Raw genomic sequence first — 15,092 nt, forward strand, 5'->3', positions numbered from 1 at the left:
CGTTTTATCATCACCTGGGAACAGAACAAAGAAACAATTTCCAGATGAGTTAGAAACAGTTGCCTAATGAGGTGTTTACTTTAGACTTTCTGCCTCTAAGTTGCAACCAGTGGATCTCCTTGACCCTGCCTCTGATGCTCTTTTCTTTGAACTTTTGCTTCCTTAATTGGTGAAGCCTAATTTACAAGAGTATGAGGCGTAATTTATAAGAGTAAAGCAAGGCTGTTATCTCTTAACCTTCAATGTCAACACAAAGCTGTTATTTTTCAAGCTAAGCATTAGCCCTACACTACAATTTAACCCTTACACCATAATAGTTACTTATGACCAGCTAAGGAGAAAGAAATAAGTCTAGACTGATTGAGTAAAATAGACTGCCTCTACACTACAGTAGCACTCAGGAGTGTCCTTGGCAGATAAAAGTGAAGGGAAACGCACCTGAGATTTGGAAGTTCCAGCAAAGGCAAATGTGCCCAATAGTTACAGCTTCAGGAGGTGTACCCGATCATCCTTTGGTGTTTAAAAAGAAGTGACCTGCGGTAAGAATATATGTAGACTCCCAGAAATTTGTGAAAGACTAATTGGTCAGGAGGTTGGACAGAGAAGTAATGAAACACTGGACAAAAGCGTTCCGTAGAAGAGACATACAGCTGACCCAAAGCAGAGGACACCCGAGTAAAGGTGTTTGTGTTTACAGTTAATATCCACCAGAGAGCTTCAAGCATGGAAGGAGCTTGAAACAACCAGTTAGGCAGAATGGTGTGGCCAGAAGCCTTCCTGTCATCGGTCACCCTCAGTGTTGGAACAAGTGTGAAACGTATGCAGTAGACATGAGGGTAGAGATGGAAGTTGTGCATGAATCCAACTGTGTGGGTCCCCACTGTCATCGATGCTGCTGAATGTGCAGACTTCCAGAAACAGAGCTGATGTGGACACCAACCAGCCACTTAGTGTCAGGTTAATTACAATGGACCTCTTTTGCCCTGAAAGAATCAGCAATTCATCATGATTGGAGTTGATTGTATTCAGTCAGTTACTTTATGGAATTGCCTTCTGTTTTTAGGACCTCAGCAAACAAAAGTAACTGAAGGTTTACAAAGCAATTGATCCTCCCAGATAGGATCTCATCCAACTTTGTAGCCTGGAGGTGCAACTCTGGGCTAGTGGTCATGGCACCTGTTAGTCTTCTTACATATCACATGACCCAGATGCTGTAGGCCTACAAGGGATGGAACAGCCTTGGAAGGTGCTGCTGAATTGCTAGTTTGGAGGTGATACCAGCGGAGATTGGGTGGCTTCCTCCAGGAGACGGCAAATGCCTTAAATCAGCCGATGGAGGTCTGTAGTGCCCCCAGATCAGGTCGGATTTTTTTTTTTTTTTTTTTTTGCTTTTGAACGAAACGTTCTTTTCTTGCCTCAAAATATCCTTTCCTTTGCGCCGAATATGCGGTCATATAAGAGGCAGAATCAGGCACTTGTGAAGTTACATTTTATTAACTTCAAAAATGGTTTCATTCTTAGCCATATCTTGATATGCTAAATATACTAATGATCTCAAAAGTCATACTTTTAGGTTTAATTATTAAATCTACCTTGTAAAACTTCTAAATAACTATTTCTAAAGTTATTTTTATTGTTTTGGTTTCATCTATTTTTATCAGCATTTTTTCCTTCTCTAACTTTTAACGTCTTGAAATCTGGTATTGTATTTTTATTTCTTCTTTTAAAAAAAGTTTAGGTACTTAAGACCATAATTCTGACTGGGAAAAATATATCTAATTGAAAGCCATATATATTCACATGTAAATTTAAGTTTCATGAAACACATTAATTGATCTTTGCTTTTCCAAATATATGAGGAAGCAGATTCCAAGCTCCGACCTGTCAACACAGAGCCCGATTCAGAGCTCAACTCATGAACTGGGAGATCATGACCTGAACCAAAATCAGATGCTTAACGGACTGAGCCACCCAGGCACCCCGGGAATTTTATTTTTTAATAGATATGTAGAAAAAAGAAAACATGCCTGGGTTGGGCACTAATCTAAGAAAAATTTACTCATTAGTTTCAGCATGTTTCTGTGTAAAAATAATGAACTCTATAATGGAGAAACAGGTGTGATATTCATAACTCTTTGCTTAAGAACTAATAGTCCTTTGAGACTTAATGTCCTCTTAGCTAAATTGGGAATGATAAACCATATCTATTTGGGGCCATATTTAAGCAAGATAATGAATCTAAAACACTTAGCAAAGTGAGCTATTGCATCTTAGGCACTTAGCACAATGCAACTTTGTGTTTTCTAACCCTCCCCTATATCCTAGGAAGCTGTGTTTCTTTGTCCTTGGGGCTTGGTAACCTCATAGCAGGCAGTTAAGTCAAGGCATGTGCTTCAGATTCTGTGTCTCCCCCACTCTCTGTTCTTCTATTGCTTGCACTCTGTCTCTCTCTTTCAAAAAAATAAATAAAAACTTAAAAATTTCAGAAAAAAAGGGGTGCCTGGGTGGCCTGTAGGCCAAGCATCAGACTTCGGTTCAGGTCATGATCTTGCAGTTCATGAGTTCAAGTCCTGCATCGGGCTCTGTGCTGACAGCTCAGGGCCTGGAGCCAGCCTCGGATTCTGTGTGTGTGTCTCTCTCTGGCCCTCTTCTGCTCACACTTTGTCTCTCTCTCTCTCTCTCTCTCTCTCTCTCTCTCTCTGTCAAAAATAAATAAACATAAAAAAAAAGAAGGCAGGGCAGTAGTGGACTTTGTAAAAGGACAAATGATGACCCTACTATGGAAAGAGATCTTTGCCAGGATATTTGGAAGAACCTCAGATAGAAGCTTGCCTTTGCGAACTATGCACAATTTGTCCTTGACCACAAACCATCTCAGAGGCTTTTATTTGTTGGTTGAGGTGATGATCCCAGTTACTGTGTTCATTCAGAGCAGAGCAAAAGGAAAAGGTTCCTTTGCTATTGACACTTAATTCCAAGGTATTTTCCAAATTCAATTTAATGTAACATTAATAATGTAGTGATTTTGCCCATTTTTTAAAAATATTGTTTAAGTTTATTTATTTATTGTTGAGGGAGATAGTGCAAGTGGGGGAGGGGCAGAGAGAGAGAGAGAAAGAGAGAGAGAGAGAGAGAGAGAGAGAGAGAGAGAGAATTCCAAGCCGGTCCTGCACTGTCAGTGTACAGCCTGATGCAGGGCTCGAACCCACAACTGTGAGATCATGAACTGAGCCAAAATCAGGAGTCCGATGCTTAACCTACTGAGACACCCAGGTGCCCCTGATTTTGCCCATTTTATTCACATTGCTCTATCCCAGTGTTTTTACTGTGTCTGGTGGTAAGAGGTGAATAAATATTGAATGAGAGTTATTAATTTGCATAATATAAAATGAATTAGTTTCTCCTTTATTTGAAGATCTTGCAGTAAAGGTCATGTAGAACAATTTTACATCTGAAGAAAGACATAGCACAAGTTCAATTTTAATGAAATTCAGGATGAGTTCTTACCATTGCTATTGGAGAATTAATAGAATTTGTTCAGTGGTAGGTATCTTTATTTACAATCAGATTGTTAATCTTTTAAGACATTGGCTTTTTGAATTATTGATTCTATAGCACAGTATATATAGACATACTTCCTCTTCCAGATTTTCTTCTTATATTTTATTGTTTGGCCTTTTGGATTAAAATTGAAAATAAATCTGCAGTCTAATTTTTGTATATGATGCGATGTTGGCATTAAGATACACTTAGGAGTATTTTTCCTCCATACAAATATCCAGTTTACTCAACAACATATGTTAAAAATAGCATTATTCTCTATTGCACTGTGTGGCACTTTGACATATCTAGACAGTTGTCCATTCTAGATTTCGTGTTTATCACATTGGCCATTTTCAGAATCTTTGCATCAAAACCACTTTGACAAAATGGATACAGACTTTTGCGTGAAGCACAGTGAAGCCTAGTAAGAGTACAGAGGTTGGCTTTAGTCATTTGAGGACCTGGAGGTATATTACAGAGTAAGGGAATAACTATGTACAAAACAAATGTCCTCATACTGAAAACACAGAACACTTGCTTCAATTAAAAATCTCCTAAAGACATGACATAATTTATATTAGTGTGTCTGTTCTTCTTAGTTGCTACAACTCATCAGGGGTCTTTATTGGCATCCTCTGTGTAATCTCTGTTTGAGAAGTTCAGAGAAGATAGAATTTACACCTAGGACTAAGTGTTTCTTTATGGGGAGTCATGGAACATTCTGGCTAACATGATTGTCTTCAATTTGCTTATATTACTGTTGTAAAGTTAATTGCATTTCAAAGGGATTTTTGGAGATATGATAATGTTCTACAACCCTTTGAACACTGACCAGAGTTATAGATTGACCTGGCAAAGTGGCTGGCTTAGAGGAAGAAATCAGATGAATAAATTTAGGGCAAGAACATTCCAGTTCTAGAAGGTTAAAGCATCATGGAACCTGCTTGGGATTCTCTATATCCCTCTCAAAAACAAATAAATAAACTTAACAAAAAACAAAACACTTTTCCATTTGGATTCATTGACATCATACTTCCTTAATCCTTTTATTGCTTCCTTTTCAGGCTATTTTTGGGGATTCAACTGCACCCTGTTTTAATGTTCAGGGTTTTTATTTAGCATACTTATATTATTTCCTTTACTTACTCAAGTTGTCTGCTCTCATAATCTCAAACACCATGTTTATGACCTTGATTTGCAAATTCAGTATCCAGCTCTACTCTTCTCATCTGATACCTGATACCTATATCAAACCCCAGGCTGGATATCTCTCCTTAAATGTACCTTGGGCAGATCACACACGTAAAAAAGAATATTTCTAACACAAATGCCATTCACCCACACCTTCCTTATAACAGGACATTGCTATAGGATCTCTGTAGTTTCTCATTCCAAAAACCTCAACATGATTGCCACTTCCATTTCTCTTATCCCTGACAATCACCAACCTTATGACCCCATCCATTAAACACATTTTATATACACTCACTTCTTGCAACTCCTGGAACTGACCCTTGCTCAGTCACTACTCTATCCTTTTATTGAGACTCTTTTATCTTGTCTTCTGCTGTCAAGTCTTGGCCTTCTCATTATTTGGTACAGGACTGATGTTCCTAACATAAATGATTGATGATCTCACCATTCTAATTGCAATACATTTGTAGTCACATGTTGCCCTAAGTATTAAAACTAAATTACAATCTCATCTTTTCTAACCTCGTATCTGTCTGCTATTCAGTTTTTACAGCTGAATCTCTTAGCCATTTATTCACCTGTTTTTCGTACAGTCCAGTGTATTCACAATTTGGTTTTTCTCTTTGTTTTGCCTGAAAATTCTTTTTCTTATATTCCTCAGGTTATTTATCATCAATCTTCAAGCCTCAATTACATATTACTTCCTCAGGGGAGTCATTACTCAAGTCCTTGTATTAGATTACCATCCCCTGTCAGGCTGCCTGTGCACTCTTCATTTCTGAATAGCATTTCTCAGGATGTTAATGTCAAAGTTTGCTTAATAATTTTTGTCTGTGTCACCTGTTAAACTGAAGGCGAATTGCTGATTTTGCTCCCCACTGTTTTCCTGTACCTGAGCAGTGTCGTGTCTAGCATTGTGTATGTGACATTTGGGAGTACTTACTAAACTCAGTATTTTCAATGGATATTTATCAAAGTTCCAGAGATACCTCAAATGCAGTGTGTTCAACATAGCTTCCACCATCTTATCACATAAATAATATTCTTTCTTTGTCACCATCTCATTGTACAACACACCATTGACTTGACTTCACAATCCAGAAACTTGAGCATCAACTATGAAACCACTCTGGTCGCCAAGCCATAAACAATTATTAGGTATGCTCATAGATCCTAAATATTCTCATACCCCTTATCATATTTCAGTTCTCACAGGCACCATCAGTTCTTAGTTGTGCTTTTGCTATAGTTTCTAAACTGTTCTCTTACAGATTTATAAAGAATTTAAAATGCCATGAAGAAATGCTAATGATAGAATGGTACAAAACAATGTAAAATGAAAAGTTTATATGCACTAAGGTCATGTCTTCATGGCACGGACAGACTCTAAGAAATAAACATTTGGAATAGAGGGATTATATATCTTTTAATTCCAAAATTCTTTAATGGGCTTGCAGTAAGTCACTAATGGGGAAAAAATAATAAAAGTGGGGGAAGGCTCAGCATCATAGTTTTAGATATTCCTCAGGTCACCTTTAGGAATGAAGAAAGTCCAATTTCATTGTGTCCTGTATTTTGATATAATGACCAATTGACAGAATAAACTAAACAATAGTCATGATTCCAAAATTTTAGGTAGACACGTGTCTAAATGGATGGACATGTGTCTAATGCATTAGAAAGCCTCTTGAGTTCTTTAATAATCAGGTATCATAAAAGACCATAAAGTTATAACATTATTATTCAACTTGTAAGTTGTTGCACACATGGGAAGTAGCATTACTCTTCTGATCTTAAAACATTCTTGCTGGTCAAACCCAAGGGTTTTACTACATTTTCAGGGAACACCACTTCTTCATCCTGCTTCGGATCTGCTGGGTCTTTACACTGTAGATGATTGGATTCATCAGGGGTGGAAAGAGAATATAGATATTGCCCATGAGGACATGGACTGAAGGGGTGAGATGCTTTCCAAAGCGGTGCACCATGGTGAGACCAATGATGGGGATGTAAAAGACCAGGACAGCACAGATGTGGGACACACAGGTCTGCAAGGACTTGAGCCTCTCCTCGCGGGATGCAATTGCCAGCACTGTGTGCAAGATGAAAACGTAGGAGATGAGAATAAGCACAGCGTCTAACAACAAGGTACAGATCACCAGAGCCAGGGCATAGAGGCTGTTAAAGCGGATGTCAGAGCAGGCGAGCCGGAGCAGGTCCTGGTGCAGGCAGAAAGAGTGGGAGAGGATGTGAGGGCGGCAGTAATGGAAGAACTTCAGGCGAATGATGACGGGGAGAATGGACAAAGCTGCCCTCATCAAAATGGCCACCATGAAGTGAATGACTCTACTGTTAGTCAGGAGGGATGTGTATCTCAGAGGATTGCAGATTGCAGTGAAGCGATCAAAGGCCATGGCAAGAAGGACCCCAGACTCTATGGAGGACAGACCGTGGATAAAGTAAGTTTGGGCAATGCAAGCATCTCGACTAACTTCTTGGTTGAGCCCCCACAGGACCCCCAGCACCGTGTGCACTGTGGACAGCCCCATGCACAGGTCAGTGAGGGCCAGCATGGCCAGAAAGTAGAACATGGGCTGGTGCAGGCTGGGCTCTGTCCGGATCACATGCAGCACCATGCAGTTTCCCAGGAAAACCAAGGTATAGATGGAGGAGAAGGGAATGGAAAACCAGGGATGGTACTGGTCCAGGCCAGGGAACCCCGTGAGAATGAATATTGAGGTATTGATAATGGAAGCAGAAGAAACAGGCATGATTATTTGAAGGTAATGTTCAAGACGAGATCAATATTTACTGACAGTTTTGTCAAACTGTCTGCTGTGTGGGGGCAGTTGAGTCTAACACAGGTCCTCACACTGTAGCACAGGTCAAGCTAACGTAGACGCCAGGGAAGCCCCCTCTCCGGGAGGAGCTACAGCACAGGACGGTCTCACAGGGAAGCTCCTTGGTATCAGGTCTCAGGTTATGGGAGCAAATCAATGTCCTGACCATTGTGGGCGAATCAGATCATGCCCTTCATTTGCTTTTAGTCCCTCTGAGCCGCTTGCAGGACACACAGCAGGTGACAGTGGCAAAGCTATTGAGAACATAGGGCTGCTCCTGCTCTGCTGTCCCGAGGAAGCCTCTGCACGCTGTCCTGTGGCCAGTGCTTGTGGCACAAGGAGTCAGAAGGCTCCGGTTTATGAGGAAGGAATGAGAGGATTGTGTGGACCGGGTGGACCCAGGCTCCTGGGAGGCACTCTTCCCTCTTGGTGGCTGATGCAAGTGGAAGATTCCACCTGGTCACTGCAGGCTAGTGGCTCCCTGGGATTGAGAGGACTGGGTAAATGGCAGAATTTTCCAGATCTTTGTCAGGGAGAGAGATTCACTGGGTCGACTGAAAATTCAGTACCTACTCTAAAGGAGATGGAACGAGGTAAACAGGGAGAAAGGGTGTATCAGTATACCAAATAATTTTGAGTCTCCATATCTATCTGAATCAATAAAAATGTTTATATAAGGCTTATTTATTTCTTCCCCAAATTTCACCTTTATTTTTCACTGAATCCTTAGTAAACATTTCTCCATTTTCTGAGCCCCTCAGAAAGGGTAACAATTGTGAAATATACCTAGAGGACTCTGTATAACATAGACCAATGATTTTGAGGAAAAAGACTGCCTCAACCTTATCCCAATTGAGGGAAAGGAATACTCTTTGGTCCAGCTGTCTCAGAATTCCTGTCTCACCTAAGGACAACAGGGACCACCATTCAAAGATTGTGCATTCTAAGCCAGAGAGGGGAAAAAAAGGAGCCTGGTGGTGGTAGAGGGGGAGGAAGACCACTGTGGAAATCCTTGTGGAGGTCACTCCTCTGAGAAACAGACCCAGTAAAATCTCAGATGCACTAAGATGTAGTTAGAAGATTATTGTATGCTTGCCTTCTCCATCTAAGGTCCCTTATCAGCAACCCAACAGTGGCCCAATGAAATAACAATTGATCACAGCTAAAAGATCTGAAAAATACAGATTTTCTCTAAGGAGGAATACATTGGAAAAATTAACGTCACAAGGGGTACGAAGAATGGGGACAATAGCTTCTCTATAGCTACAATAAACACAGCTCAGCTTCTAGCTGCTACAAACCTTCAGTTTGTAAAACACACATTACCTGCAAAGTACAATCAAGAGAAGTACAATAAAAAGAGGTATGCCTGCATATTGGTCTATATTATCCTTTTCTTGTAATGTCTTTGTCTGGCTTTGGTAGAAGGGTAATGCCTTTTCATAGAATGAGTAATAAAGTGTGCCCTCCTCTTCAGTGTTTGAAGAGTTTGAAAGGATTGGGCAATATAATTTTTAAGAGTATCAAATTCGGTTTCAAACTGACCTCATTACAAATCCCAGTTGTGCCACTTTCTAACAATGTGATCAATTACTAAATATCTCTAAGCTTCAGTTTTCACCTAAGAATAAAAAGTATTAGATTTTCATCATTTGAAAAATATAAGAAATATTTATAAATTACTTGGTATATTTTTGCCATTTATTTAATTGCTCAATAATTGATTAGTTGTCAGAATTTTGTCATGCAATTCATGTGACAGGCAATTCAGAAATATACCACTCATTATTTAATTTATCACCTCAACAATTTGTTCCTAATTTTTTATATTCCAAGCACAGGGAATGGAGCAATGGCCATGTTCTTAATATATCTTCTCTAACCCTTCTGTTCCATCTAATTAAAATTAAAAAATATATATTTATGTTGAATGTTTTCTCTGTCCATTTAAGCACAATTTGGGTCATTAGTCAACTAAATATGCTTAATTAAGTTTTAAAATAATTGCTTTTTAAATAATTTTTTAAAAAATTTCTAACAAGCAAATATGTCTTCAGTCACCTTACATACTTGCTTTTCTGAGTTTAGTTATTATCCTCAGCTTTCTAATATTTTATGCCTAAGAATGCTTCATGGCTCTTACCATATGAAATTTAACACTTGTCCTGTGCCCATATGAAAGTGGAGGAAAGGAGAAGTATAAAAGTTTTGCAAAGCAACTATTATTTTTTGGGGAAGATAGCCAGTTTGTCTCAGACTAAAGAGAGATAAGTATTATCCTCTTGTCTGGTACTTCTGTAGAGCTCCTTTCTTCTCTCATTCTCTATCTGCTTTCTTACAAAGGGTGGCTCATGGCACACCTTCCTGAAGGAAAACTCAAAAAGTCTCAGCAATTTCCTCACTTGGTGAGTTTAGGTAGCTTTTATCAGTGTGCCTTGGGCTCCTTTTGGTACTTTTTTAATGTATTCAGAGACAAAGAGAATATATGCTAATTCTTAATCTACCTGGAGGGAATTATCTGAAAACTTTTTGCAATATACCTTTGAGGGAAATCTAAATATCTGCACCATATAGGTCTACTGTTCTTGTTATAGAGATTTGGGAAGGGAATTTTTATTTCCATACACTCTGACTTCAATTACAGAATGACTATTATTACATTGTGTTTTCTTATATCTGTCCATCTATCATCTATCATCTATCTATCTATCTATCTATCTATCAAACAGATCCTTCTGTTCCTCACATGAATCTCACTTCTCTGCCTCCCATTTTCAGTTTCAATAGTGACTAATCACCCCAGATCAGAGTCCATGACATGGAAGGGTGCTTTGCTATTGGGTGATTTCCAGTTATAATCAACTATTTGAGCCAGGAATATTGTTCCAATGGTCTCCGCATTGTCCAGCTATTTGACTGTAGAAAATTAGTTTCTGAGACTTTTTCTGCATGGCTAAGCAGACACTTAGCTATTGGACCAACAATGAGGCCCTTACGGCAGCAAGGGACCATTCTATGGACAGGATTCTGTAATTCAGGGTGGTGTGCTGATAGGAACATATACCCGCATTAGCATGACTACTACTACTTTTGCATTTGAAGTAGTAGAACTGAGCTTACCTTATTGAAACTATCTGTTGTGAGACTTGTGAAGGAACAATCTTTTCACTCCCTTATCCTTCTTGGAGTCCATTAAAAGCTAAATACTTTCTCATTGACTTAATCTTGATTTCTTCAGTGTTTTATTCTCTGGCCACTGCTTATTCTTGCTTCCCTTGAAATCCTTGGGCAATAAAGTCCTTGTCATTGTTTTAGCTATCACCTGTATACTAATTATTAACACATACGTATTTGAAGTTCTGACCCTTTCCTGAGCTCTAGTTCAGAGCTATATATTTAGCTATTTTCTGTATATAATTGTTTAATTACCTGCAGAAAACTCACATTAAACAATGCAGAATAGAACTCTTCATCTTTTTTTTTTTTTAATTTATTCACTCTGTGCATGGGGGGGGGAGTGCATTATTTACTTTGTGGGGAGGGGGTGAGACAGAGTACATGGGAGGGGCAGAGAGAGAGGGAGGGAGAGAATCTCAAGCAGGCTCCACTCAATACAGAGCAATGAGGGGCTAGAACTCACAAACCATGAGATCATGACCTGAATCAAAATCGAGTCCGATGCTTAACTGACTGAGCCACCCAGGTGCCCCTGAACTCTTCATCTTCTCATCCATCTTTATTTATAGTGCCAGTAAAATATGCTATCATCTATGGTGAGGAAGCATAAGGCAAGCTGACACCCTGCAATCCACTCCCCACCCCCAGGTGGGATAAGTGTGATATTCCTCAGGCACTCCTGGCTGCCCAAGAACAAAGGAAATGACAAAAACAAATGGTTAAACTGATAAAGTCTCCATCAGTTTACAAATATTTTAGTAAATTACAAGAAAAAGGCGATCTTATCAATAGCCTAATCTCCGGAATCTCTCTACTGCTAGAGAGAAAAACAACCTTAGCTTGACAATAGCTAGGCCTCCAGTAATCTGTGAGTCTTCTTTAATGGAAATCCCTTTAAGAAACATCCTCTTGGGGCACCTGGTGGCTCAGTCAACTAAGTGTCCCACTTCACATCAGGTCGTGATCTCATGGCTGGGCTTGAGAGTTAGAGCCCTGCCTTGGACTCTGTGCTGACAGCTCAGAGCCTGGAGCCTACTTCAGATTCTGTTATCCCTCTCTCTACGCTCCCCCCCCCCCGCCCCCCCCACTCACGCACTGTCTCTCTCTCTCTCTCTGTCTGTGTCTCTCTCTCAAATAAAATAAACATTAAAAAAAGAAAAGAAACATCCTCTTGACTTCACTTCCTCCAACTCCAGGGCATATAAACAGTCACTCTTCACAACCCCAGTGCAGCTCTTTCTGCCCAAAATTATAATTTTGTTGTTTTGTATTTTGTGTTGTAACATCCATCCACTTACTACTTCCATCCCCCACTGTATCTCTAAGTTGCCCTCTTAATCTATTGTCAGTGCAAAAGCTAAAAGGGAAGGTTTTACAAAGTATGCACAAAGAAGTAGCCACAGCATTCAGTGCACAAGCTATAGCAATGAAATTCACATGTTTTATTTTCAAAGCATCCTTCATTTACAGTTACGTTCAAAACTGATGAGATTTTTAGAAAAAGCCTACAGAGAAGATCATTTTGCTTGAAATTTTTTTCATTCTTGGTATTTAAAAATATGTGTTGAAAAAAATATGTGTTGGTAACTGTGACCAGTTTAAGAGTTGGATAACCTTACCATTCTTGAAATTTCTATTGAGATGAGAAAAACAGCAAAATCCTAAAATTCCCTAAAAGCAAAATTAAGAAGTCCTCATAGGTTTGATTCTCACATACCTGGAATTACATTCATTGCCTGTGAACATTTCACCCTTGCAAGTGATACAGGCTGGCTTCGTCGGAGGACTCAGAGAGTGGGTCCCACAGTACCAGCCAAAAGGGTCATTGGCTTTGCACAGGATAGAAATCAAATGTGAGCTGGTAGGAAGTGAGAGCAGTTTATTGAAGACAGAGAGAGTGCAGATACAGACAGAACTTCTGGGAGACTCAAAAAGGAAAGGAAAGTGAGTCTCCTTTTTGCTTCGGGTGTGGGTTTTTATTGAGGGCTGTGCTTTGGTGCACGTGTCTTCTCAGGCATCTGGAGTGTTTAGGGGTTCTCCATAAATCATTTATGCCCTGGAGCCAGGCATCTTGGTGAATCAGTTTTCTTGGAAAACGTTCATGACAACCCACCTGGTCACCCCTTCGATGTCATCTATTGTGCTGGAAGCCTCCAAAGAAATCATTAACTCCTCCTTTACAAGGAGGATCTACATTATCTGTTTCATAAAGTGTGTGTAAAGTCGGGGTATAGGTCCTAGCAAGAACAGAAGCAGGAAAGGTAGCAAAAAAGCAATTTTTGTGGAGTCCTTTTGGTTTGCCTGTTTCACAAATGTAGCCCCCCTCCCCCCCGCAATCATTCATTTATTCAGCAAATACTAACCAAGTACCTAATGTATAGGAAAGGGCTACCTTAAGGAAAAGGGATGCAATCTTTAGCAAGAGAGAATGAATGCCTTTCTTCATGGGGATTATTTTTAGTGGGGATTTTCCAGAATGCTTCTAATATAACTGAATTCCAAATATACCCATCACTCTACTTGTCAAAAATTCTTTCTCCTAAACTCTGAGGCAAAGCCCTCATGTGCATTTTTATGCATTTGTAAAGTTCCTAAGTTGTTCTTTCAAACGTTTTCTATTTAAATTGGTAGTCCCCTTCGAGTCTTAGATATCATGAGGTTTTCCTCTAAAACAGTGGCTGTATCTTAAGTTTCATTTGTATTTCCAAGGTCAACAATAGTGTATTTTACAGAGTAGGTGCTCAGTGAATTTTTGTTTTATTAGAAATAAGTAAAGGAGAATGTGGTTATTTTTTTCCCATGCGTGAGAACTTCATAAAAAGACTGTGCTGTCTCCTTGTTACATTCTTCTCCTCACAATGGTATTTTATATTAAATGGTTCATTACACAACAACGATGACTTTCCCTCTCTACCAAAGATTTAATGAGCTTGAGGGTCTCTGATGCCAGCCCCACCCAGCCAGAAGAGGCTTAGCATCCTCAGCCAGATCTGCTTGGTCTTAATGATGAAAACCGCTGGATTGACACCGAAGGTGTGAGAAAATGAAGATAAGAGAGCAGCACACGGCTGGAAGGGGAAGCCCCCTTCCCAAATCTGGATCACGGACAGGCCAATCATAGGCGTGTAGAAGAGCAACACAGCACAGACGTGGGAGACACAAGCGTTGAGGACTTTGAGGTGCTCAACATTGGAAGCAATGGATAGCATTGTTTGAAGATCAGCCCATAGTAGAGCACAATGAGCACCACAAAGAGACCATAGGCACTGTTGATGTGGGTGTCCGCACAGGCCAGCTTCATGACATCTGGGTGTAGGCAGTAAGAGGAGGAAAGCAGGTGATTCTGGCAGTAAGGCAGCTCCTTCAGCATGATGGGGGCCGGGACGTGGAGCCCGATGCTGTGCACCACACTGGCCAGGCCCAAGATGGCAATGTGGGAGCTGGTGAGCATGGTGCTGTAACGCAGGGGGTTGCTAATGGCCACAAAACGGTCAAAGGCCATGGTCAGCAGCACAGAGGACTCCATGATGGAGAAAGTGTGGATGAAGAAGAGCTAGGCCAGGCACATATCCACCACCACCTGTCTGAGACCCAGCATGTAGAAGGGGAGCATGGTGGAGGGGAGCGTGGAGGCAGACAGGCCCAGGTCAGTCGCTGCCAGCATCGACAGGAAGTAGTACATGGGCTGGTGCAGAGTGGGCTCTGACTTCACCACCTACAGGATCAGGCTGTTCCCTGCCAGAGAGGCTACATACATGGCACACAGAGGGATGGAGAGCCAGCTGTGCACAGCCTCAAGGCCTGGGAGCCCTGCTAGGAGGAAGGAACTACCAGTGTGGTTGGAGTCTGACATGGTGACCCAGCAGGCAGAGTTCCAGGCAGAAATGCCACTACAGGCCCTGAAATCAGAGGAGTTGCTGCGTCAGAACCTCCACCATGAACCAAGACCTTGCAGTGACTCCCCAGAGTGTTTCCCTGACAACCCTGGCCTTGTGATTTCTGAGGTCTTTCCCCCAATTCCTAGATAAGGGCCCTTAAGCAAAGGTGAGTTTGAATTATAAAAGGAAATCTTATAATCATGGTGAGCCTGGCTCGGGAACCACACAGCAAAATTTACCACAAAAATCAGAGTTTGAAACATGGATCTAGAAAGGGTCTGAGACAATATTGGTCTCAACTCTTCACTATATACATCCTGGGATGTGAACTCTAGATCCCTATGTAGTTAGTGTGTCTGATCTGGGAGCAGAGTACAGGTCCCTCACTTCCTGTCAAGTTCTCCTTCACACTGTCTTTAAATAGGTACTTCAGGGTGGTGAATATCCCAATCTTGCAGAC

At 40.6% G+C, this 15,092-nt stretch overlaps 1 protein-coding gene and 1 pseudogene across 1 annotated transcript; both read right to left on the reverse strand.

Annotated features, from left to right (window-relative positions):
• Nucleotides 1-6,566: 6,566 nt before the first annotated feature.
• Nucleotides 6,567-7,511, reverse strand: LOC102961791 (olfactory receptor 51V1-like). The gene has a single exon (XM_007089392.3). It carries the CDS (start codon nt 7,506-7,508, stop codon nt 6,567-6,569), a length of 942 nt encoding a protein of 313 aa, XP_007089454.3. The 5' UTR covers nt 7,509-7,511.
• A 6,164-nt stretch (nt 7,512-13,675) lies between these two features.
• LOC102961517 lies at nt 13,676-14,607 on the reverse strand (annotated as a pseudogene).
• Nucleotides 14,608-15,092: the final 485 nt, after the last annotated feature.

Source organism: Panthera tigris, chromosome D1, assembly GCF_018350195.1.
Source record: "Panthera tigris isolate Pti1 chromosome D1, P.tigris_Pti1_mat1.1, whole genome shotgun sequence".
In the NCBI taxonomy this organism is placed as follows: domain Eukaryota; kingdom Metazoa; phylum Chordata; class Mammalia; order Carnivora; family Felidae; genus Panthera; species Panthera tigris.

Excerpts from the sequence above, each read along its gene's own strand:
- LOC102961791 (XM_007089392.3), bottom strand. The coding sequence starts at position 7,508 with ATGCCTGTTTCTTCTGCTTCCATTATCAATACCTCAATATTCATTCTC.